Here is a 26,144-nt window from a genome sequence, read left to right on the forward strand (position 1 = left end):
CCTCCCCCTCTACCATCTGTTAGAAATTTTAAAATTTAAGGTTTGTAGCCACACGTTTTCAAATATTCAAGGTTTTCAAGCACTTAAAAAGGAAATCAGTTTTTTCAAGCAATTTCCATTTTTTAAGGAACGAATCATGAATTTTTTTGGGAGTTGGGAACCCACTTCAAAGCAGGGGCCCTAAGCAATAGCTTGTTTATCTTATAGGCGAATTCGGTCCCATTTGTAGTTCACTCTTACCTGGAAATTTTTGCTTGATTTTTTTTTTTTTTTTTTTTTGTAATTTTTACGAAAATTCGTCAGTTTTTACGGTTAAAGGATTTTTACGATTTTACCAAACTTTGTTAGGCTTTTATAGACTTTTATAAAATTTCAGTAAATTTTTCCAAAACTTTTGATGACTCAATTATTTAGATATCCATAATGACAAGGACTGATTCACTTCGACGTAGATGATTATGACTTACCTTACTTTTTAAACAGTATTTATAAAGTAAGTAAAATTGTATTCTCCCTCTAAGTAAAAAGATTCATTTAATCAAAACACTCAGATAACTGAAATTTATTCAGTTTGCAATAGTATCTCTCAAAAAGAGAGAGAGAGAAAGAATGAGAGAGAGAGAGGGAGAGGGTTGAGAGAGAGAGGGGGAGAAGGAAAAAAAACTGCGTTTTTTAGAATTTCTCAAAAGGCCAATTAATCCACTAAGAACATAAATATCATGCACAAATATACTTTAAATGTGGACACAAATCATAACGAGTAGATCGAACTGTTAGCGCGAATGGGGGTGAGGGGGAGTTTTTTCCCCTTTGCTTTAGGTTCTAATTTGTTAAAATAATCGTCAATTATTATAAGTGTTGCAGCTTAATGTATATCTCGTTTAGCCTATATTTTCATTCATATACTTGCCCAAACGGTTTTCAGTCCTAAATAGTGAATTTAGACACATTTCCAGCATCCCAGTGACAGCTGTACTATTTGTATATTTATTGTTCGTTTTTTTTCCTTTTCTTTTCTCCCATCAGAAAAGGACATTCGCTTTTTTCTCTTCATTTTCATTGAACTATTCAAAAAAGAAAAAGTCATGATTTTTTTTTTAATTTTTGGAAGATGTGTTGTTACTACATGAAGTCCTCCCAAAACTGGGGGGCATTGCCCCCTCTGCCCCCCCCCCATAAATCCGCCCATGTTCCACCCTTGGCCCGAAAGTCAATGATACTGTCCTTCTGGATGTCATTCCGTTTCTGCTTGACCGCAAAAACAGAAATCCTTTCCAATGCCAACGACAAACCTAAATATCCACCAAACTTGCTCATGGCACATGTCTTCTTCGATTGCTTGTTTAACGTTGACGGCAAAAGTAGGTGATGCTCACATCAATGGGACTCGACTGTCTATTTGTAAATAGTTTTATTTTCTTCCTTAGATATGATTATATATCGTTTACTTTTAGGTGGTTTACTGCGTTGTGCTCTATGCTTTTGATTGGTATTAGTGCTCTAATGGTAAGTATACTTAATGAGAGTATAATCATTGAATGATTGCTTATTTCATAACACTACACTGTAAAAAAAAAAACTGTAAATTTTGAAGAAGTTATCCGTATTTTTTACAGAAAAAAACTGTTCGTAATAAAATACAGGATTTCTCTGTTTTTTTGAATCTGTAACTGGTTATAAGCGTTAACTGTTACCATTGCCTCACCGCGTACTTTGTTTTTCTTCGAATCTTCGAAATTTCGCCCGCGTGTTTGGATTTTGTTTCTCGTGCTCGAGTTTTTGATCTTATATTTATTTAAAGCGAGTAAGTCTTAAATCGTTTGCAACTTCCATTTCATTGCATCCTAATCAATATTTTATTATTATGTTTTTTTTTGTCATCTGTTACAGAGGCATATTCGGAAATTTACCTTTGTATACATGTATTTCGTAGTAGTATAGTAAATATTGAAATGTATTTATGTATAGTTTCATTTTTTAATCTTCATAAAATAATAAATCAGCTTGAATAAATAATAAAAATACGGAAGATTTCTGTAAAATAAACGGAAGAAAACTGGCGTCCTGGCTGACAGTTTTTTTCCGTAAATTTTACGGATTTTTTTACAGTGTACAGACAAGTAGAAGCACCAGTACTCGGCCTTTTAAGAGCTCAAATATTGATTTTCATGCAAGTATATATTTCAGCAATTAATATGACAACAAAAACATTGTAATACTAAACTTTTTGATGCTGATTGTGAAAATATAATTTATATTGGAATTGATGAAGGGGTTGAAAAGTTATGGGCCTTTAAATATATAGCCGGATGATTTTTCTGCCGCCATTTTGATTGACACGAAGACAGATATGAACGACTATAACTCATTAACAAATTATCACAGAGCATTAATTTTTTTTCATTTTGTTCAGTGTGATGTAAACTTGAATTTAAACTGAGCTTAACTTTTATTACTCTTTTATATTTTTTTCTTCGAGGGTTTACTTTTAATTTTTTGACTCAAAAACGGAGTAAATTTGACAGAAATTGTGACAGAAAAAAAAAAGAGTTTGAAGTGTCAAACTTAATGCACAGGTACCTCTGAGTGTGTCAAAACATCTGGTAAAATAATCTCGGTGGGCCATTGACAGGCAATCGTTAAAAACAAAATTTGTTATTTTCAGGCAAAAAAAAAAAAAAAAGAAAGAAAAAAATGTTTTTGAAATAATGTTTATTAAACTGTGTTTCCCACAAAAAGAAATCCAACACATGTAAAAGTAGCCACAGCATGAGAACTTAGGTATGTGCAAAATAAATACAAACATAAGAATAAGTTATTAGAATTGTCGATCAATAGAGGTATGTACTATACTTTGACTTTATAGAACACACTGAAAACATTAAACTTGAATCTAAAACAATTATAAGTATGTTATAAAATATCCTAACAACTTATTCTGATGTTTGTATGTATTTTGTGCACACTAAGTTCTCAGGATGTGGCTTCTTTTACATGTGTTGGGTTTCATTTTGTGGGAAACACAGTTTAATAAATATTATTTTTAAAAGGAGTTTCATTTTTTTGACTTAACATAAAAAAAATGTGTTTTTAGCGATTGGCTGTGAATAGCCCACCGAGATTTTTTACCAGATGTTTTAACACATTTAGAAGTACCTGTGCATAAAATTTAGTTAAAGTTGAAGGGGGCCTCTTGTGAGTAAATTTCTGCCAAAGTTACTCTGTTTTCGAGTCAAAAAATTAAAAGTAATCCCTCGCAAAAAAAATGTAAACCCGTTACTCAAGTTAAACCCAGTTTAAATTTAGCTTTACACCATACTGAACAAAATAAAAAACAATTTAAAGCTCTGTGATAATTTTTTAATAAGTTACAACCATTTATACCCGTATTGGTGTCAATCAAAATGGCGGCAAAAAATCATCCTGGCATTTTTTTAAAGGCTCGTTAACTTTTCAATCCCTTCATCAATTCCAATATAATTTATATTTTCATAGTCAGAATCAAAAAGTCTACAAGTACACCAAATTTGAACAAAATTGGAGATGGTGGGGTGCATGGCCTGTATGATTTGACATGGGTTGACCCCTCTGTATTTTCATGATTGTATTCCACTTAGTTGTTTCCGAAAGAACAACGATTTCATTTTTAAAATCAAGCTCTGTTTAGTTGTTTAGTTTTAGTAAATCCTTCAGCAATCGGCAGTAGAAATTGAATGCTCGGCCATTTCATCAATGTTATGGGATGCAAGAAAATTTCGTAAAATTTAGAATAAAACTAATAATCTATCATTATACTAACAAAATTAATTACTGTGGAATTTACGAAAGAATTCTATACTCTTGAAGTCTTTTATCTGAAGAACTTTTATCTCGACACTCAAGAACTAAATGAATTAAATATTTGTCTTGATGTACTCATAATAATAAGAAGCAGCAGGAATACTGGACATTAAACTATACTAATGCATCAAAGCTGGCTTTGGTAAAGCATAAAAAATTAGAATAACGAGTAACAGAAAGAATAAAAACATGTCGACACTCATTGGAGTAATCTGAGTCAATGTAATTGTGAACAAGTAATACTTTTAATTCCTTACTTTTGAAATTATTACTAATTTCTGAACATGGACCACTGGGAATCAAAGAATTCGCTTCATAACCTAAAATTTCTTAAGAACAACGTCAAAGCCGCAGCTGTCAACCTTGGTACTAAAAAGATTTGCATAAAATTTAAATTTGGGACACATTGATTGAATTTGCAAAACTTATTTTAAGAATTCAGGAATGAAAATCAATAAAGGAAAAAATTAAGTTTCGAACTGACTCCTTTCGAGAAAATGTTTAGGCACAAATTCAACCGTTTACTTTAAAGGAAATAATATTAAAAAAGAAATGTGTGTAACCATTGCAGCTAAACTCTCGTTTTACCTCGTTACTGTAATTCATGAGCATTAGAAAAGCTGTTTTAAAACCGTAGCCGACTATAGGGTAATCAGCCAAACACCCCAAACAAAGCAGTATCCGAAGTCAGCCTACCAAAACCGACTATTGAAAATATAACAAATCAATATCCAGTGATAGGCATATCCCTTTAAAAACAAGTTTGTCCCAAGAGATGTTTTTTAAAAATTTTATTGAAACATTAAATTATGCACTCCTTTAAAAACAAAATCATAAAAAAAAATAATAATAATTAGACGAAAAAAAAACGAGCTGTTGCCAGTTAAGGAAAGGATTTCCAGTTAACTCTAAAATAAGCAGAACGGGAAACTAGAAGGAGGCAGCACAGTTCTTAAAATTATTTATTACTAACTAGCAGTACCCACACGACGATGCTCGTGCTAAGAATTTAAAGGAAGTGCTTTAAGTAGAAAAAATCGACACCTCCTCCCCCCTTCTGATGTGAAATGATCATTTTTCCTCAACTAAAATGCGTACACACCTTTTCAAAAAACCCATTAAAGCCTCTTTGGATTTTAAGACTATTCGCCAAAACACATACAAAGCAGCTTTAAAACTCAAAATAATCCTTTAACTGAATAGGTCATCGCTTAATGCGCCAAGTAGCCACGCCAGTGTTACCCTGCCCTTTTTCGAGTGAAGCGGTTTTTTTTTATCTGCGTTTAAAAATGCATCGCCAAAGTAAAAAACAATCACAACGTAAGAAAAAAAAATATCCCACAAAATCAAATTGTGTACTTAAATGAATATCAAAATAAAAAGCATTAACAAATCAGTTCCCTGATTACAACAGTCCTACAATAGCGTAGCCAGCGCCCCATCCAAAAGTTAACTTACCCCGCCATCTATTAGGAATGCATAGAACTCAACACTTAATCAAACAGTTAATTTGCAATAACAAATATTTCGGTTATCTGATTTCAAAAATAAAATAGCCTATAGCCTTTCTCCATCAATGGACTATTCATAAAAAAGGAATTTTTCAATTCAAACCAGTAGTTCCTGAAATTAGCGCGTTCAAACAAATAAACAAACTCTATAGCTTTATATTATTAATATAGATATAGATTCAAGAAAAAATACCCACAACGTATACTGGTATTAGCTGATGATTGATGATAGGTTATTAAACTCAAGAATGCGTCATATTTGATTTTAACTTAAATACTATTTATGGATTGTTTTATGTCATTTTGACAAACTTCTGGAGACTGACTGACTACTTGTGCACTTACCCTTTATAGTTCCTTGATACCGCAATGAAAATTGACAGCAACTACCAAGTTCTTTAAACACAATAAGGTATACTCTTCTTTCTTATAGCCAGCAACATTTTCAGCAAAACAGTAAATAAATGACTGTCTGACATAAATAAAAGTCTGACAAAAGCGCTGCAACGACATGTGCTGCACGTGCCATTTTTCTTTTTTTTCATTGACATAGAAATCCTATCTCTCTTTGAAAGATGTTGGAACTGAAAATAAAAAAATTAAATTGTAGAATATTCTCAATGTTTTGGGTTCTAATTAAATTATTAATATTGTTTTTTGATTAATGCATATGCAAATTAACCTTGTTCTCTTTTTCTAATACCTTTACTTTTTGTGTGGCACCAGAGTGTTGTCCTATGTATAAAACGGCGCTTGCTTCATTTTTCTTCACACGCGCGTGTAAACCTTAACAATCTCTTAACCAGTTTTTAATAAATATAGTTTTTGTTTTAATCTTGTGCTGTCTCTCGACCTTAAATTCTGTTAAATTATGATGCAGTAAGAATTCAGGACATTGCTTAAATGTCCCGTATCTGCTATACTTAAGTTAAAGATGTTTAGATTTAACAAAAAGTATTTTTATGGCTGTCGTAAGTAACATCGTTATAAAAACAAAACAAAAAAAAAAAAAAAAAAATGAAAAAAAGATTGTGCGTGTAATATATTTAAACGAAAGTTATGTTAACATCGTTATAAAAACAAAACAAAAAAATAAAAGAAAAATTGTCCGTGTAATGTATTTAAACGAAAATTATGTTAACATCGTTATAAAAAAAAAGAAAAAAAAAAGATTGTCCATGTAATAAATTTAAACGAAAATAATGTTATTTAAAATTGAAATGATGTCGCCACATTCACAAGTTGGGGGCTAGAGGTCAGCTTCCTACACAAAATAATAATAATAATAATAATAATAATTTGAATTTTGACATCTGGAATTCAAATTATGTTTTTCGCAATCACGAGTGTGTGTGTGAATGTAGGCGTGTGTGTTTGTGTCTGTGTGCAAGCATGAGTGTGTGGGTATGTGTGTGCGGGTAGGTGTGTATGTATGTGTGTGTGTGCGTAGGTCTGTGTGTGTGTGTGTGTAGGTGTGTGTGTGGTGGTGGTGTGTGTGTGGTGGTGGTGTGTGTGTGTGGTGGTGTGTGTGTGTGTGTAGGTGTGTGTGGTGGTGTGTGTGTAGGTGTGTGTATGAGTGTTTGTAGGTGTGTGTATGTGTGTAGGTGTATGTATGAGGTGTGTATGTACGCGTGTGTGTGTAGGATATGGACGGAACCTGGAGACGGTTTTCGCTAGAGGAGCAGCATCGGGAGGGGCCGATCGACGGTGGTGCTGCAGAAGGAGGCGGAGGAAAATAAATTCATAGGAACATCAAAACAGTCAAATGAGAACAATAAACAATCGTGATTGCTCAAAAAAAAAAAAAAAATGGTGATGAAATTTCCTAGCAATATGGAGATATTCCTTAGAATAAATCTGGACACCAGATTTTTAAATTTTTAGTAGGGTAAGGTGGGGCATTTCTGACTGAAAAATCCATTGTTGATCTTTGATTATTTTTAAATGGCTAACTATTTACAGCAAAGTATTAAAATAAAAACTGTCAGGTGATGTACTATATATTTATGTACATAATATGCTATTTTTGGATGCACTTTTGAATTATGGTTAAAAATGTGTTATTTTTAAAAAGGATCTAAAACGTCACATTTGCCCCGGGACTGGGGCAATAATGATTTTTTTGAGGGGCATTTGTGATGACTGCCAATCATAGGTACTTATTTTAGTGCTTTATCATACAGGGTAATTGTGATGAAAAATTTACATTCTGAACTGCAAGTAGCAACATTCTTAGTTTTAATATGACAATAGGTTCTTGAGAAATTAAATTTTATTATGACTCACAAATTAGAACATTTTTCAAAATTAAAAATGATACATGGAAAAAGATGTTATAACCTACAATTTATAAAGGAAACAGTGCAAAAATGTCATTTTTGAATTTGTTAAGTTTTTTGTACATCAAAGAAATCATAGCATATGTTTTTGAGTCCAACGTGAATGGTCTAATTCCTATAATATTTAGTGGAGCAGCAGATATAAATGGCTTATTAATTTCTGAGATATCATCTCTTCTTGGCCATTGGAAAGTTTAGTTTTCAGCCTTGTGAAGGAACTTAAACATATATCTAGTTCCAGTTTTATTCTCTGACAAAACTCTCCCAATATAATAACACTTTTCAAAATATACAGCATAATATTTCTCTAACTCGACATGAAACTGAACTTTATTCAATTGTTGTTTGAGTCCATCTAAAGTCCATTCTTTTAAATCACCTAGTAAATTTAGTTGAGTTCCATGAATTTTGCCATCATCTTTATCAACAGAACTATTTTCATTTTGACTATTTATCTCAGGGTAAGTTTTAAGTTTCCCTATTTCTTCAAATTCTTCTAATTCATCAATAATAAAGTCACTCACAGATATATCACCATCACTGTCCTTGTTCAACACTCTGTTAAGTTCTTCTTCCAAATCTCCGTCTACTTCGTCACTATCAGAATCTACTTGATACACTTTAAGCTTTTTTTTCTGTTTACATAGATTTAGAGCTTGAAGTTCACATTCTTCCTTTTTAATTTGTCTTAAAGCCTCCCTCTCTCCCTTTTCTTTTGTAATCTTTCATTTTCTTTCGCTTTATTTTTCTCTAGCCTCTCCGATTCTTTTGCTTTCTCTTTCTCCACTTTTTCTTTCTATAATGCTATTTTTTTTTCCTCTTCCGCTATTCGTTGTTCTAAATAAGATTTACTTGTTAATGTTGTTGACAAATCTATTCGAGGACGTTTAGTAGCTGTTAATAAAGGCTGTTGGGTAACAGTTTGAAGTAATATATCTTCAAATGAGCATCTTGTTTCACTTTGGATAAGTCTTATGAATTTAATATATAAAAGATATATACTTTATAATAACAGCAATGCATTTGAAACTTACAAACCAAAGATCTAAGTGATGTTCAAAAACATGCTTCAAAAGAACACTAACTGGTAGCCATATTGGAATCACTTTTTCCCCACGCGTATCATCACTATTGCCCCTACACCATTTTTAAAGGGGCATAAGTGATTTCACTTAAAATAGCTGTTATAAGTGTTATAAAATTTATATTATTATAAATTTATAATGTAAAACTTCATTTAAAATAGCGCAGTACAAAAATTATATTTTTAGAACAAAAATTAAAAATTTAGTGAAAATCTTAGTAGATTATCAACAAACCTGAAATCCATGTTCAAAAGTAATGTAATAGGAAAACTCCATCCATTAAAAAGTATAATGTAAATGCATCTCAAATACTTTTGAGTGTTATATAAGACATTTTAAGGTATAATACTGAGGCAATTTCATACAGTAAATAATAATATCACAGAGTTATAAACCCTGGTCACATTTGCCCCAAATCACAATTGCCCCACCTTACTCTATTACAGGTACAGGGGAATTTGAAATATCAAGCAATAGAAGTGAGTAAATAACTGTGAAACAAAATTATAAATTCAGCAAGGAATTGTAATTTGTAAATGTCACATCCGTCATGTAAAAATGACTGCAATGATAGTATCTATAAAAATGTTAGTCCATTGTTGTGCTTAAAAATAAGACGAGATAAGGCTTTGAGACTCAGTAACGAAGAATAACCGTCAGCTTGTCATAGTTTCATTTTTTTACAATACCACTTTTATTTATTTATTTTTTTTTACAAGAAACAGCTCATCAAATTGTAAAAAGGATTTTCTCTTCAAATAAAGAACTTGTAATGAAAAAAGTTCGAGAACTCGGAAGGAAACATATGCCATCATCATTTTTGTAACGATGACAGTATGCTACTGAATATTCTATTTTCCAGACAGAAAAGGGTTGAAATGGAGAAAAAAAACCTCCTTTTGATTTCTCCTAAGAGAGTGAAACATTATGCCTTGTAAGATTTAGAGCGAGACTAAGAACATATTTTTAAAGAATTCTTCTGTTGACATGACAAGTTATAAATTTACGATGCGTAAAACGGTAATAAATACTCTAAAACAACAAACATTGAAGGCTGATCCTACCTTTTTTTTTCGCGCATGCTTGCTTTCAACTTGAAAAGAAAATATCTGATTCCAAAAGTTTTAGAGCATTTCTTGTTTGTTTCGTGTCTCATGGGCGTCTCTGTGAATTCCTTCCTGGGGTTTTCAATAATTCTTTGGTAGGTTAATCTAGAAAAAATAAAGATTTTTTGTGTGACAAAGGAAGTCACACAAAAAATCAATTGCGAAACAAGTTTGCATGGCGGTAAACATGGAGACTTGATTACAATAATGCATACATTATTATTTTTTATTGATGCCTAAGGTCTCATCTCATTAGATGCAGGTATGATGGCATTCTCTAATTCATCTTCGGCAAAATTTGGAGTTACATTAGGTAAATTGAGAATTACTCCTTCTCAAAAAATGTAAGTTAGGGGGTCCCTAAATAAAAGTGGTTGAATGAAATACTTATTGTTTCATGGGATTGTGTACGAAAAAAATTGAATATTTTCTTTGACCAATCACGAATAACGGAACTCTTTTAAAGATTGCTCATGACAGTTACCAAGAGAAGGGAATTAGAGAAATAACTCAGATTAATACTGTCTGAAACAAGCAGAAATTTCCGCCGCCAAGAGTACATAGAGTGGATCTTCTCTTTTAGAAACATCATAATCTTTTTGAGATAAGCTACTTTTCTTCTTCCACCATCCTTCTCTTCTGAGAATAATGATCAGATTAAGAATAAGGGCATTATCCTGGTAAATCGAATATTCCTGCGAAAATCATCAAATGAAGTTAGGTTTAGTCTTTTGTCACGCAAAGAAGGAAATCTTCGCTTCTTAATATTGGGATTTGTATTTTATGTGGCGAATCTCTTTTGTATGGATGTGCTTCATGATCTTACTCAAGCTCTTTGTATTCCTCTTTGGAGATTTAATCGATGTGTGTGAAAACACATTTCAAATGACAAAACAATTTAATAACAACGTGACAAGATATTTTGCCACCAGATGCAAAGTTCTGGAATATTTCACGTACTAAGTCCGTGAGGTCGGCCTTATGTAAATGCGGAAACAGATTGCTCTTAACTCAGGTAGCATGCAAGTTTTGAATGAATTTTCGGAAAATTGCATCTTATTCTTAACTAGTGGTACTAGCACGGTTTTGCCCGAAGTAGAAAATTAATAGGTCATTTGATTCGCCTGTATGTTTGCATATAATGCATGATGAATTTCTCGCCAAATTGCTAGGTAAATTTGCTCGCCCATGTCATGGTAACTTGATCGTCCATGTTATGATAATTTGATAAATGTTCTTAAAATTGAAATACAAAAAGAACAAAATTGAATTTTTCGAAAAATCACTTCGAGGTTCTACAAACTAACTTTGTACCAAATTTCATGAAAATCGTCCTAACTGTCTTGGCGCTATGCGCATCGCAGAGATTTATACACCCAGATAGACTTTCAGCTTTATTATTTATTATTAGTAAAGATAAAGCAATGTTATTTATACACTTGCGCACCGGACTATATCACTGTACTTACTGCATGTAAATATTATTGCATGTAATAACTGTCTTTAAAAGGATGAGTACACTGTAAAAAAAAACTGTAAATTTTGAAGAAGTTATCCGTATTTTTTACAGAAAAAAACTGTTCGAAATAAAATACAGGATTTCTCTGTTTTTTTTTTGAATCTGTAACCGGTTATACTTTGTTTTTCTTCGAATCTTCGAAATTTCGCCCGCGTGTTTGGATTTTGGTTCTCGTGCTCGAGTTTTTGATCTTATATTTATTTAAAGCGAGTAAGTCTTAAATCGTCTGCAACTTCCATTTCATTGCATCCTAATCAATATTTTATTATTATGTTTATTTGTCATCTGTTACAGAGGCATATTCGGAAATTTACCTTTGTATACATGTATTTCGTAGTAGTATAGTAAATATTGAAATGGATTTATGAAAGTATAGTTTCATTTTTTAATCTTCATAAAATAATAAATCAGCTTGAATAAATAATAAAAATACAGAAGATTTCTGTAAAATAAACGGAAGAATACTGGCGTCCTGGCTGACAGTTTTTTTCTGTAAATTTTACGGATTTTTTTTACAGTGTACCGAACAACTTGTTTTGCTTTCAAACACTAGCACACACACACACACACATATATATATATATATATATATATATATATATATATATATATATATATATATATATATATATATATATATGTGACATATTAGAAATTGTGTTAACATCGCAGGTGTCTAGATTTTTGTGGTATGCGCAGGTGCGCTTAAAATCTGGGTAATTCTGACGCTTGGAAGTTACACATCAAATTTACACATGAGGAAAATGAGAAAACATTGTTTATCTTTGGGATAATTCGCTAAAAAAATCTCTAAACCCATATTTATTTTCCATCTTTAAATTTGATGTTTCCAAAAAGACTGGGAATAAACATTTTACGGTCTGTTTTATTGCTAAATACTAGGACACGACCGTTTTTGGCAGATGAGCCGATGCCGATTGTTGGCCGATCGTTCAAAGACGGCCGATAGCCGATTGTTTCTCGTTTTAAATGGCCGATGGCAGATGCCGATGCCCGATGGAAACACCTAACTAAGGATGGCCAAAATAGAGACTTAAAACATTTTTTAAGGAAAAACAGTATTTAGTACGTTATAGAAACCGATGGCAAGTCATATTAAAAAAAAAAAAAAAAAAAAAAGATAAAATATGATAGCTAGATAGAGGCCTCTGAATTATTTTTTTAATGAAAATATTGTGTCAAAAATCGCAGCAAAGTAGAGAAAAATACATAGGCCGCAGAAATATGTCTCTAACTGAAGAAAAGACAAAAGAGACAGAGAGATGGATATCCGAATCTTCATCATAAGCTTGTAATGAAAAATCATACCAGTACAGTAGTAGTTAAATGTTAAAACTTAAAAACAGAAGGGAAAAAACTTTAGCTAATGATTTGTTACATTTCAAAATTTAAAAATATAAGGATACAATTCTAAAATATTACCATCGAAAACTAAATGTTGTTGGCAAAGAAAAAACTTAAGGAAATTTTCGCACAAAATTTGTGTTTGAATGTGAAATTACATTTTCGGAACTTTAGTTTTAAAAAAATTGCTATGGTTGAGTAGATTCATCTGAAGTCAACAACGATTGCCTGCAATCGCTTATTAAGACTACAATTACGTAAAAGGTCCGGGGCAAAGCCCCATTGCCCTCTCAAAACGATACTTCCGAAAATCGTCTAAAACTACGTTTTAGGAATTTCAGTTTCTAAAAACTGACATGCGATAGTCTCTGAACTCTATCTTTTCGTCTAATGTCTTTCAAAAATGTCCTGTAATCGCATTTATAAATCTACTGTTCAAAAAAAAGTTGCAAAAATTCCCCTTTCAACATCATTTAAGTTCCTCTAAAATATTTTGGGAGTACAATTTTGAAAAGTTTTTGGCGAAGAGCCCCCCCCCCCCCCTCCACCTCTAACATCTTCGGATACCGTCTAAAATTCTGTTTTGAAGCTTCCATTTTGAAAGATTGCTACGGAAGAGTCATTGAAACCAATCCCTTCCTTTAACATCGCCAAAATAAATTACAATCGCATTTTCAAATCTTCTATTTTGAAAATTTTTTGTGGAGGGAGAGCACTACTGATATCATCATCGAAGATCCTCTAAAACTGTTTTTAGAAGTTTGTTTTCTGAACATTGCTCCGGACGAGTCCCCTGAACTCCATCCCCTTTTCTTTCGCTACCAAAACAGGGGCCTACAATCGTATTTTTAAGCAGACAATTTTCGGGGAAGGGCCTGAACCTTTCACGCCCCTAACATAAACGGAACGGAACCCCGTCCGGCCCTGAAGGTAAAATAACTCCTTTTTTAAATATGTGTTGAAAGCTCTCTTAACACCTCATCTCTCTTCCCTCCTAACGTCATCAAATTTCGCCTAAAATTGCGTATTTGGAATTGCCGCTGAAGATTGACCAAATTTTATCCCTTCCCCTAACGGTTCCAAAGATGGATTGCAATCGTGTTTGAAATACAAACTGGATATTAAATAATAATAATAGTAATAAATCCAAGTTTCAAACAAAATTTTCACTTATGAATGTCTCTATTCTATAACAGCACAAAAATAAGTTCTATGTACACACGATAACACAATAGCTGTTACACCGAGTGCGAAGCTTTTTTTTGCGGCATAGGTACTAAACGTGAATATACTTACTAAATATGCTACATATTCATATTGTTAAACATCATTAATAACGAATAGTTATTATTTGGCTTTATGAGTTATATGAAGAATGATATAATTGGCTATAAGTTTTTGAACTTTTTTTAAAAACATGCAATAATATTACAGCTTCCTAATTTAAATTTCTTGATTTCCCTTTCTTTAGTCACCTTAATAGCTGTGCAGAAATGATTTTCTTAATTTGTGAATATAATTGGGGTGGGGGGGATATAAAATTTAAGGAAATGTATTTTTTTTTAAATTTTTTATTCCTAAAAAAGGAAAAAAAAAATCTACCGTGAAGGTAAAATTACAACATGCAACCATTTTTTAAGGCGACGAGCTATAAAAGTACAAATAAGGATTTCATTGAAAAAACTAGTTTTCGTTTTAAACCTTAAAAGTGAGGAAGAAAAATAATGATTTTTAAGTTTGTATAGAGATTTTAATGCCCGATTTCGGTCCCTATGCTGCACTTACATTTAATTATGCAGTAAAACACAGATAAATAAAAGTTGGATTTTTTTTTCCATTTTTTTCAAAAAACATCGGCGATATATCGGCATTTAGATATTTTTCGAGGCCGATGCCAATGGCTAAATTTCTGAACCATCGGCGCCGATGCATCGGTCGAATCCTACTAAATACTCCATTCATTCAGGTACTAAATGAAAACTGTTTATAAAAGTTGAGTTCTTTAAGTCTCGCTCCCTTTTAATCCACATAATCGATGCATTCTTACCTCGTACTTGTTTACGTTTTTGTATTAGTTAAAAATTACATTTTTCCTTTTCTTTTTATTCCGTCGCTTTTCAATGTTTCGAGTCTATTTTTTAAATCTAACCATTAGTGGAATACACTGCAAAATAAAACTTGACAAATTAAATTGACGACTTTGGTTAGAAATAAAGCAGTTAATGAGTCCTGTTTGTGTGTAAATATGCACAATAAGCCAAAAAATGAAAAGATTATAAGAAAAAAAAATGAAAAGGTTTCTTAGGTAGAAAATTTTCTTTTTATCTTTTTTTTTTTAATTTCGAAATATGTGGTATCTGAGAAATCCTTATAAGAGGGGATGATTAGCGGCTTCATCGCCAAAAATTAAGTAAGAGAAAATGAAGGAGCCAAAAACACAATCACCACATACTTACGCAATTAGCTAATTGAAATAAATATTTTAATATTTTTCAAAATCTCAATGATTTTTTTTCTTGCAAATTTCAAAGCTTGCTAAGTGCTGATACTCTAGGAAAATATCTATCTCATTTTCAGGCTCAGATCTAAAAATACGCAATAATCAATTTTGTAAATTTCAAAACGACCGCATGCGTGTGTTGAAATCATTTAATCAATAGCCGTCAACACTTCGGATTTTGAGAGGGGGAGGAGGAGGTAGGACTTAGCTTCGATTTCATAGAATACAAATGTGATAATGTGATCGAAAATTATTGTTTCACCTCTACGAGTTATACATTTCATTTTAAATTTCTTACATGAAGCAAAAACACTGAAAATTCTAGAACGACTTGACTGCAAGAAACTCGTGAGGGAAACCTTTCAATCTTTATAAGTAACATGAAATGCTCGAGTAGAACACCCATCAAAATGATTAGTTACATAAAAAGATAATAGATGGCGCCACGTAATAAATATTAAAACTGCATTATTGAAGGGTAAGTCGATAATTCTCGGAAATTAAATTCCCTATTCTATAAAAGGATACACTTTAATTTTCACGGGTGATCATAAGGTGCAGTTGATGATAAACAGACACGTCGGCAAAAAAAAAAAAAAAAAAAAAAAAAAAAAAAAAAAACTGTTCAAACAAAATGTTGACACAAGTAGATACCTAATTCGTGTTAAAAGCGAATTTATAAAAAATTCGCTGTAGCAAAAACTTTTCTATAGCAATGGTAATCAATATTTTTAAATATTAACTCAACAGTGACTTCGAAGCTAATTTATCAAGAAAAAAAATACAGTTTATGGACGAATAAACGTTGATATTCTTGTACAGAGCTTGATAGAAGTTTGTCCGTGATAAATTACTCAACAATAATCATAATTAGGTAGTTAAGACAATTTCAAATCATCAAATTTTTAGAAAAACGATTTTGATGGGCAAAATGAAACAGTATTTGATTTTATTGATATTGTTTTTTCATTTACGTTCTTTCCGCCTGTGCAGTGTACTCGCGCTAGGGCATTATGCCCTCTTCACGGGCGTAGCTAAGGGGGGGGGGACAAACCCCCCCTCCCGATACGTTAGTCTCCAAAAAAAAAAAGAAAGAAAGAAAAAGAAGAGAAGGGAAAGAAAAAAAGAAGAAAAAAATCAAATCGACTTTTTTCTGAGTAACAAAGGACAAAAATTCACTTCCCCCCCCCCCGAATGCCATTGAAAATCTGCTCCATGTGTGACCCTGAAGCATAAAGACGCCTCCCTCTGCTGCGACAATTTTTTGATAATTGAGTAAAATTTGACACTTTGCTTTAGAAATGAGATTGATTTGTTAAATCCACGTATATGCAGCCTTTCTTTGTCATAGATTCTGCAAATTGTTAAATATGTTTAATTTTATGAGCCGCGCAGTGGGAATATTGCATACAGTCGAATGTATATATTTCGAATTTCACATTAAAGAAAAGAAATCGAGATAAGGAGGTTTTGAGATACGAGGGCTTAAAGAAACATTTTATAGAAATTTGAAATATGATAATGAAAATTTGAAATCGATACTAAAGATAATATAGACTCTTGGTTAAAATTCCTCTTTATTAGTTTTGTTAGGTATTTATTCTATTATTACATTATTAAGTGCTTTATTGCAAGTTTAAGGAATCATTTTGACAGTAAAAGAAACTTTAAGCATATCTTTTTCAAGAAAAAGTCTTTTATTGCTTTTTGGTCCCTGATTTTTTTTTTTTTTTTTGATTCATTATTTATCCTCTTGAGGTTAGCAATTGCTGCAAATCTAACTTGGCCAGTATTCTACAATTTCCTTTTTTCATCACTTGAAAAAAACTTATACTTTCTTATCACTCCAATCATTGCGGTTTTCGAAGGAATCACAATTTTAAGAAAGAGAGCAACCAAAGAACAGTACTAATCCAGATAACAGAGCGAAATGGCTTTTAACTTGAAAATGACCTTTAACCTTGAACTTGAAATGTTCATTTTACATGTCAAACCTTTGAATTTCACCCCTTTACTCTTCTTCCAAGAAAGTGCGCGAAACGACTGTCTTTTGGTTAATCTTCCTGGAAAGCCTATTCGTGGAACACATTTCTCCCTTTTTTCCACTGCCTCCTCAGCTCTTCAAGACAATTCCTCTGTTTCTGAGTTGAATAAAATGTTTTTGTTTGCTGCTTTAAAGATATGAAGCAAGCAAAACCGATAACAAACTTTTTTAAACCCAAAGAAAAAAAATAAAATGACGAAAAGGATTGCTCTAAAAAGAGAAAGTTAACGTCGTCTGAAAAGAACGAAGTACAGTCTGCAAAGCAGCATTAGTCCCATCGGACCCTTCTGAAGGTAATTTTATTTTAATTCAAAAGAAAAACAGCATAGCATTACATGAATAACATGTTTAAAAACGAAATGAATCTAGATTATTTCTATTAGCTTGGTTCGCATTAAAAAGTAGAAAATAAAAAAGTTTAAAAAGTAATCTGTTTATAATACTCGAAAATTGCTGTTGCTCCCTCAGATAGATATTTATGTTAATTCTAAAGCAGCTAATAAAATTAAAAATAAATACTTGAGAGGAGAACAGATGGTATGCACTTGAGCGAATAACTTTCTACCGCCTATATTTCTTCCCTAACTTTTTTTATTCAAATTTTATTAACTGCTTTAGAATTAGCATAAATGTAAACACATAAAAAGCAACATATAAGTATAACGATATGAAAAGAAATTTAATTTTTTGCAGGTTATAATTCAAGAAGTCTTTTTTTATTTTATTTCATACTTTTAGTGCAAACCAAGTTAGTAAAAATAGCCTTTATAGTCTGACCACCGATGAGGTTGAAAGTCAAACATCCAGTTTTCAGGCGGAAATGGAAGTATCTATTAGCTTTCAGGGATGCCAGCTTTTGTAAATGTGTGTTAGCCTCTAAATTAAGCAGTCACACTGAAATGAACGGAACACGCTCATCAGATATTTGATTTTCCCCTGATTTGGATTGACTGGTTTTAACAAGACTCTTGCCAGAAAATTTCACTTTAAATTAAATGGAGGGAAAAGAAAAAAAAGTTGAATTTTCCATAACATTAAAAAGATTTAAAAAAAAAAAATCTTTGCTTTTGTTTTGTTTGACACAAGTATTGGAATTGGGGCACCCCATTCGAAAGTATGTAAGATTCACCTCCCTCTTATTTTTTTTAATACTAAAAAAAAATTACACACATTATATATATATATATATATATATATATATATATATATATATAAAAGAAGTAAACCCCCCCCCCCGCAAGTTGGGTCTAGCTACGCCTCTGCCTCTTGAAACAAAAATTTGTTAACTTCTGACCTAGAACTAGTTAAAATCAAACAAAACTTGAGTATATATTATCTTTTTATGTTCTTATTTCTGATAAAAACAAAAAATAGGCAAGTTCTGAAATAGTAGATAATTATAGTAATGTAGATTCTTTAACAGAAACGTAATAACACAATTAATAAAGCACGAATTATACCCTATTCGAAGCATAAAATGTCTCTAACTCATGGACAAGAAAAAACAATTAAATTAAACTAAAACCTATCCGTTTAGGCATTATAATCTAATGAATCACATTCATTCCAGCATAAGCAGTAAGATATATTTCCTATAGCACATCTCATGTATAAATATTTCTTACGAAAAGAATGCACACTACATTAATTCCTTGCCACTTTGAAACGTTACACAACGTATCAGACAAAAATCGGACATTTTTTGTCAGGGGGCTACGGGGGAAAAAACTGCATTTTGTGATAAAATTATGAAACTTGGCATGCTTGTAGACATCGTATGAACAAATATTTTAGGAAGGGTAGACGTTCCACCCCCCCCCCCCGAAAAAAACCCCTCCCTGGGCAGCCATTTTTGGTCCAAAACCAAAAATGGCGATAACTTGTTAATTTTCGTTATTATAATTTTTTTAAATTATCGGTTGTGTCATTCCATGTTTATTATATTTTTTACCGTTTACAGCTCTTTAAACTTTCTAATTTCAGAAATAACTTCACAAAAAGTGTTTTTTTTTAAGAAAAACCGATATTTTTAAATTGTAAATTCGTTGAAGTGAATTTTGACCCCATAACAGAATTACTAGTTTCCGAATGTAAAGATACATTAAATTAGGGTTACATCAAAACAGGGTTCCAGTTATCCGAACTCTAATTGTCCGAATTGTCCAATTATCCGGATATGATGCCCCTCGTTTTTTTTTTTTTTTTGACTGAGCACGCATGACCGAAACTATTTCCAATGTGTATAAAAGAATACGAACTTGAAGGAAAAAGGGAGAAATTAATGTCAAGGTAACATAATTCTTATAGAAAGAAATTTAAAATTTGAATTTTAAATTTTTTCTTCTTATTATTACTCTTGTTGCTGTTTTTAATTCTCTGATACCCGATTGATCATCAGTAAGCTTTTTTTCATTTTATAAAAAAAAAATACAGTGAAACCTGTGTAAGTTGACCACTCGCGGTGCAGTACTTTGGCGGTCAACTTAGACAGGTGGTCAACTTATAAAGAGCGGTAATAATTTATTTTATTTTACTTTTTTTTTTTTTGGTCATTTCTTGCACCATGTATTCATTTTTTGAAGAATTCACCCTTACTCTTTCTGTTCAACTCACTTTCATTGTTTAACATTATTGAAAGTAAAACAATAATTAAAAATACTATTCAAATAATTTTGTCAGTTTTTCCTTGTTCATAACTATATTAGACACTTTAGTTTTAGAAATTCCATATATGCCAGCTAATATTCTCTGCCTTTTTCCATTTTCAGTTAATTTTAATATTTCATACTTTTTATTAATCTCAAGTTCAGCTAACTTTCTTTTTGAAGCCTTTTTATGTAAAACTTATAGCACAAAGAGCAACAAGCTCGACTCTCCCAGTTCATAAAGGCAAAATCGAAATATCCTATCTCTTATCCCTTGCACCAGAAACATGTAACTTTACTCATTAGCAAGCCCAGATCTGCGTACCCGCAGTGCGATAGGCCTGCGTCCTTAAAGGGGCTAACGACCCTAGAAATTGAAGAAAAAATAGAAAAAAAAAAAACTAGCACTAAGACTTATTTACTTTACTAATAGACACTGCTGGTCACTAGGGAGAGGGCCTACATATTTTGTTGCAGCGGAATCAAAATGTACAAGATCTCTTTTTAGCACAATTCCTGTGTTGTCACAACATATTGCAACCGAAAGGAAAGACTGAACTTTTCTACTGACACCTATTTTCATTGAACAGAGTACAAAAAGCAATCTCAAATAGAACAACAAATGAAAAACAAGTTTGGAGAATAAAGAGCAGTATTAAGCTTTATTCTGCTGTTTAGTTAGTAAAATGCTGTTCTGTCATCAAAGCATTAAAAACATTCTTGGAAAGCTACGAAAAAAAAATAATAATAAATAAATAAATAATAAAATAAAATAATTTGCTGAAGAAAGTAAAAAAAAAAAAAATAAACCAAGTGGTCAACTTACAAAGGGTTTTTTACAGTACTCCCAACCAAATTTGGCGAACATTAGTGGTCAAGATAGACAGGTGGTCAAGATAGAGAGGTGGTCAAGTTACAGAGGTTTTCCTGCATTATATGAGATAGGACTAATTCCGTTCCTGACAAAAGCGGTCAACATAGACAGGTGGTCAACTTACACGGGTGGTCAACTTTACAGGTTTTACTGTATGTATATCTAAAGTATTTTATAATGTCTCTAAAAACTTCTTTTAATTCACATCGATGCAATGAAGACACTTTTGACAGAGACGTTCTTATTACTTGTAAATCCGAGAAAGAAAGCACCATCCCAATTTTCAACTATTGAAGCACCGTATTAAAGCTGGGGTTTTTAATGTTATTGTTTATTAAATCACAGCTTTTAATCAACTTAAATATCTTTACTGAAACTTTAAAGAAGTTGTTTCTGTGTTTTTTCCCATTTTATCGCCATCCTAAACGATATACATAAACTTTAGTAACTATGCTCGATGGTTACCTATTTTTATAAAAGACATTCTTCTTTAATCCACAAACCTTTTAGACGTATACAAAACCTTCGAAGAAGGAATGTTTGTAGTAAAAAAGATAGTGAACGTGTTTTCTGTAATTGGATTGGATCATGTTATCAATTGGATCATGCTACTAGCAGAACAATGCGGTGGTGAAAGGAGACGATAGTGTTACTGGGATCTATCAGAGATCCAACTGTGTTAAGAAGATGGATGCTGGCTGGTTTTGAAATTACTGATTTAATTACACAATTTGAAAAAGTTTCCTTGGCTCGTTTAAAAAAACGCTGTTTATTCGCAATGAAAAAATGTTAAATTTCAAAGCATGTTTTCAAGAAAGGTCTTGAAGAGTCAGGGCTTGAAGAGAAATAGCCGATCATGGAAATTCAATTTTAGAAACATCGAAAAAAAATTTTCTCATTGGAGACGAATATAGCAGTAGACGAGGAACATGGGGAGCAACTGATGAAGAGTAGGCAAGTTGAGAAAATAACAGTGCAGCAAATTTATAGAGAAAAAGTTACGACTCAAAGGTCTTTTTATATTCAAGGGTAGAAAAAAAGAACTTAGTCTTTCATTCTTCCAGAAAAATTAGTAAGTCTGCTCTCTTACTGAAAAGTTTAAAAACCGATGCAGATTCGTTTTCAAAGATTTTCATTATTTGCAATACTATGAATTTAAACTTAGTTGAATTCCTCCTGTATGAAAATGAATCTCACCCTCCATCAATTTAAATTAATGGAACAAAGAAGTCTAGTCACTAACAACCATGCTGCTCAATGAATTAAGCAATAATATTCCTATAGATGAAGACTACTTGAGAGAAGATAAAAACGAGTCGAGAAGTGATGATGAAGATGAAAATGATGAATACTATTTTTTTTTTAAATAAGCGCAATGGAGATACATTGTGATGCCATTGTCTTTGATGGTTCTTTCATCGTTCACATAAAACAACCTGGGACTGAAAATGTTTGGTGGAGTATCTGAATTCTTTTAAGGATACAGATGCAAGACGTATAAGAAAAATAGGAGAACTATATCATTTTAGAGAAAATGGTTTGCTTCCTAAGAACTGGTTCAGTTTCTTACGGAATGCAGATAAGAAGGAAGAATTGTTTTCCATGATTGCACTTGCTATACCATCTTCTTTTGCTCTTAATGATGTGACTCTGATTTTCATTGAAAAAAACATCTGTAGCGCTATCAAATCACGAGAAAGCAGCTTGCCGGATCTTCGTACATGTTTTAGATGCTGCAGAAAAAAGGACAGAGGAGCATCTGCGTAAGATCTGTTGAAAATGACGGTGTCATTTTGGACATATACTTCCATGAGCTGTACTTAGGCAACTTATTTAGTGCTTATCAAGGTGGACATCAGTGGGGCAGTATGTCTAAAAGTTTAGCCTTAACTTCAGTTCATGATTGGGGTTTTACAGTAGTTGATGAGAAGCACGTTCCTATTTGTTTGAATTTGCGCGGAGTTTCAAGTGCTTAAAGCGAATTTATGTCATACAAGTGTAAAAAAAAAACTGCTCTTAAATAACTTGTGAGTGCTTCAAAAATGGATTTATCTGCACACCGATGCGTAAATGCTGCAATGGAAATTGCTATGTATCTGCGTAAATTACTTGTAAATTCAAACGTTTTAAATTAGCGTCTAAAAACCATTGTATCACTTCTCAGATAATTCAATTTAGTTGTAGTTTCCATATTAGTGAGTTATATTTCAATAAATAACATTTTCATTAACTTTATTAACATAGGACTAAACTTCTTATTGCAGTAATTGATTATTTCTTTCTCTTACATCAATTAAAACATAGAACAAGCGTTTCAAACCGTCTAATGAGAAAAACTTGAAATTTGTTTTAAAGCTTTTAATTATAAATTTTGGAGCTCTATGAAAAAATATCCGCGCCCCCTCCCCTCCCTTTTATTTTGCAAGTGCAAATATGACTTATAAACTGCAGAATGTGAATGAAACTTCCAAAAAATCCGAATTTCATTTTAAAGTGTGAAGTTTTATTTATTTATTTATTTTTTGCCGATAACGGAAATTGATTTCGTTTAAACTAATCAAAGTGCTGTATTCATTCTTAAATAAAAATTCAAGGATTTGTTTCAAGTTTTGAAAAATTACTAGCTTTGATTATGATTTTTAGTTTGTAAATTCATTCTCACTTTTGTACTCAATTTTTATTAATAAATGTTAAACCATATGTTCGGATTGTCTAATGTTTCGGATTTTTGGGATTCGGATTACTGGATCCTACTGTAAATGAATTGATTTTCTTTGATATAGGTCTTCAAAACACATAAAAAAACATTTTTCAAACGACCCCTCGAGAAATATTAAAGACTTTGCTTAATTAAAGTTATGTTTAATAAAAAAATCAAAGTTTTTAAAATTGTTATTAAAATTAGGAGGTTCAGAGACATTTTGATGGCTTTTTACGCTTTAGTATGCGTAATAGAACTCCCAAAAGAAGATAGAGTGGGTATTTTCATAAAAAATAAAAAAGAAACGTAGTGTTGGATTTTTGACCAAACATGGCCGCCCGGAGGTTTTGGGGGGATTTTGAAATGTCTCCCCTTCCAAAAATGTTTGCTAGTACATTGTCTACATGGATTCCAAGTTTCATTATTTTATCACAAAATTTAGTTTCCGGTTACATTTTCTACCATAGTCCCTCTACTATAATTATCCAAGTCATCTAACGCATTCCTCTTTTGAGTTTTTCGCCATTTTCTTAGCAGGTCTTAGGTATACCTCCCTTACTCGTACTTTCTTGTTTTGTTATCTTTCTTGCGGCTGATTTTCTTTCTCAACTTGATAATTTTCCCTTTTTCAGTTGGTTTTCTTTTTCTAATTATGTTTCCGTATTTCTTACAAAGCTGCGCCTTATTCCAATAACAATACATTTTTCTCCGCTATATCATAGTTCCTGTTTTGCCAATTTTACACGTGATATTGTTTGCTCGCCCAGCAGCTTTTGGATAAAGCCGAATGGTCTCGAACGAAAAAGTACATTCGTTGCGAATAAGATCTCTGTTGAAGCCAGCAACTTCAGCAATATTGATAAAGTTTTTTAACTCGGGGAAAACCAGCCTTTTGAGAGTACCAAATTGCAGCAGTCAACAGGAAGCATGAATGGGTCACTCGTGACGCGTCACAAACTGAGCGAAGCAGATGTCACTTTTAGCACCAACGCCAGAATTGACCTTTAATGGTGTAACAGAAGAAAAATAAATTTTGAACCCTATGTAAATGTAAAAAAAAAAAAAAAAAAAAAAAAAACAGATCAACACATAGCTTTGAATTTATGAAAACCCGTTGTAGACCAATATTACTAAAAAATGAAAATTTTACTAACATGCAATTTTGAGAAAATCTTCCTGTAATTTCTATAAAAAATAGACCACTTGTATATTTTAAACTATAGAGTTGCGTGATTTGTTTCGTAACAGTTGCCCCTGCAATAATCTACATCCGTCACAATCAGCCCCCCCCCCCCGAGCAAAAACGAACCATTATTATGAGAAAGAAATAAAAGTGTCTAGCTATTATTTGAAAATGCGTCGCTGTTGCAACAATGCGCGTCGAGATACTTTCCGTTTATTCATTCATTTGAAGTTAGGAAAGAACTTATAATAATTTCAGTTAAGCTCTAAATTTGCATATCTATGTTTACTTAAAATATTACTGAAAAAACTATATATGTAAGGCGATAAATCAACAAATAACAGAACAGAAAGCAAATAACAAAAACTATCTTTCGCCTCGAAAATGTAGTATATGAGGGTGTTCGTCTAATGATATGAATAAAAATTTTTTTTCACATGTTTTAGATCTACTAGTACGGTCTAATTGAAACGGTATTGTACTCGAACAGTCTTCCTGGTAATAGTTTTGCATTTCGGCTTTCTATAAGTTTGAAGTTTTCTCTTTGGCGCAGCACTTGGATTACTTTAATTAATAATAATTAATTGCTGTCACATTTTAAATGATCACAACATCTCATATCTTCCTTTTCAAAGTGCTTTAACTTAAATTTGCATCTTAGTCGAGTTGTGCGAAAATATTTCGTTGCTTTCTTATAAAAGGTAAATCACCAAAACGAGCTACAATTACAAGCATAAAAAGAGAGACAGCTCTGGAGAAGATAAAGTGGTTTTTAAAATGTGATCAAGCCACCTCATTAGCCACACATTTTCGCTTCAAATGACGCGTCTAAAGCTCTTCTGATTGCAATAGACATGGGAAAAAATTGCACGAGAAATTTAGCGGAAACAGTTTGACAGTCACTTTATTTACACCATCTTAATCTCTCATTGGGTATCCATTTTAGAAACGTAGAGAGGGAAGTTAAATAATTAATCCACTTAAGTAGTTAGTAGTCTCGTTCGCTATTTAAAATAATTTCAAGCGTTATCGTTTATTTACGTTTCGATTGAAACTCAGAAATGCTGTTAGCAAATAGTTTTTGTTCAGACGGAACATAACTGAAACTGCATCGTCCTAGTCTTGTAGTGGAAGTTTAAAAATTTATGACTAAGATAATTTCTTAGCATCATACTTCTTTAAGCTCCGTGCTTTGCTTGGCTCTTTCAAAATAAACATGAAATTATTATAACCAAATACTTAAGTCATTCTGCTCAGTTTTGAGAAACTATTTTACAGGTATACTCCTTTTCAATGTCACCTCCTCATTTATATCGATTATGAAAAGTTAAAACTGTAATAATATAGCTTTTATAAATTCTTTTATCCGAGGCTAAAACAAGGCATTTTTTCTTGTTGACTTTTTCTGAAGAAGAAACTCATTTGGAAATAT

At 32.0% G+C, this 26,144-nt stretch overlaps 1 protein-coding gene across 1 annotated transcript in view; it reads left to right on the forward strand.

Moving 5' to 3' along the window:
- The window catches only part of LOC129219159 (synaptic vesicular amine transporter-like), a 120,938-nt gene that overhangs the window by 48,221 nt on the left and 46,573 nt on the right, over positions 1 to 26,144 (forward strand). The window contains exon 11 of the mRNA XM_054853479.1: positions 1,455 to 1,506. Within this exon, the coding sequence (XP_054709454.1) occupies positions 1,455 to 1,506 (52 nt within the window). The remainder of the gene's footprint in view (positions 1 to 1,454; positions 1,507 to 26,144) is intronic.

Source organism: Uloborus diversus, chromosome 3 (genome assembly GCF_026930045.1).
Source record: "Uloborus diversus isolate 005 chromosome 3, Udiv.v.3.1, whole genome shotgun sequence".
Classification (NCBI taxonomy): domain Eukaryota; kingdom Metazoa; phylum Arthropoda; class Arachnida; order Araneae; family Uloboridae; genus Uloborus; species Uloborus diversus.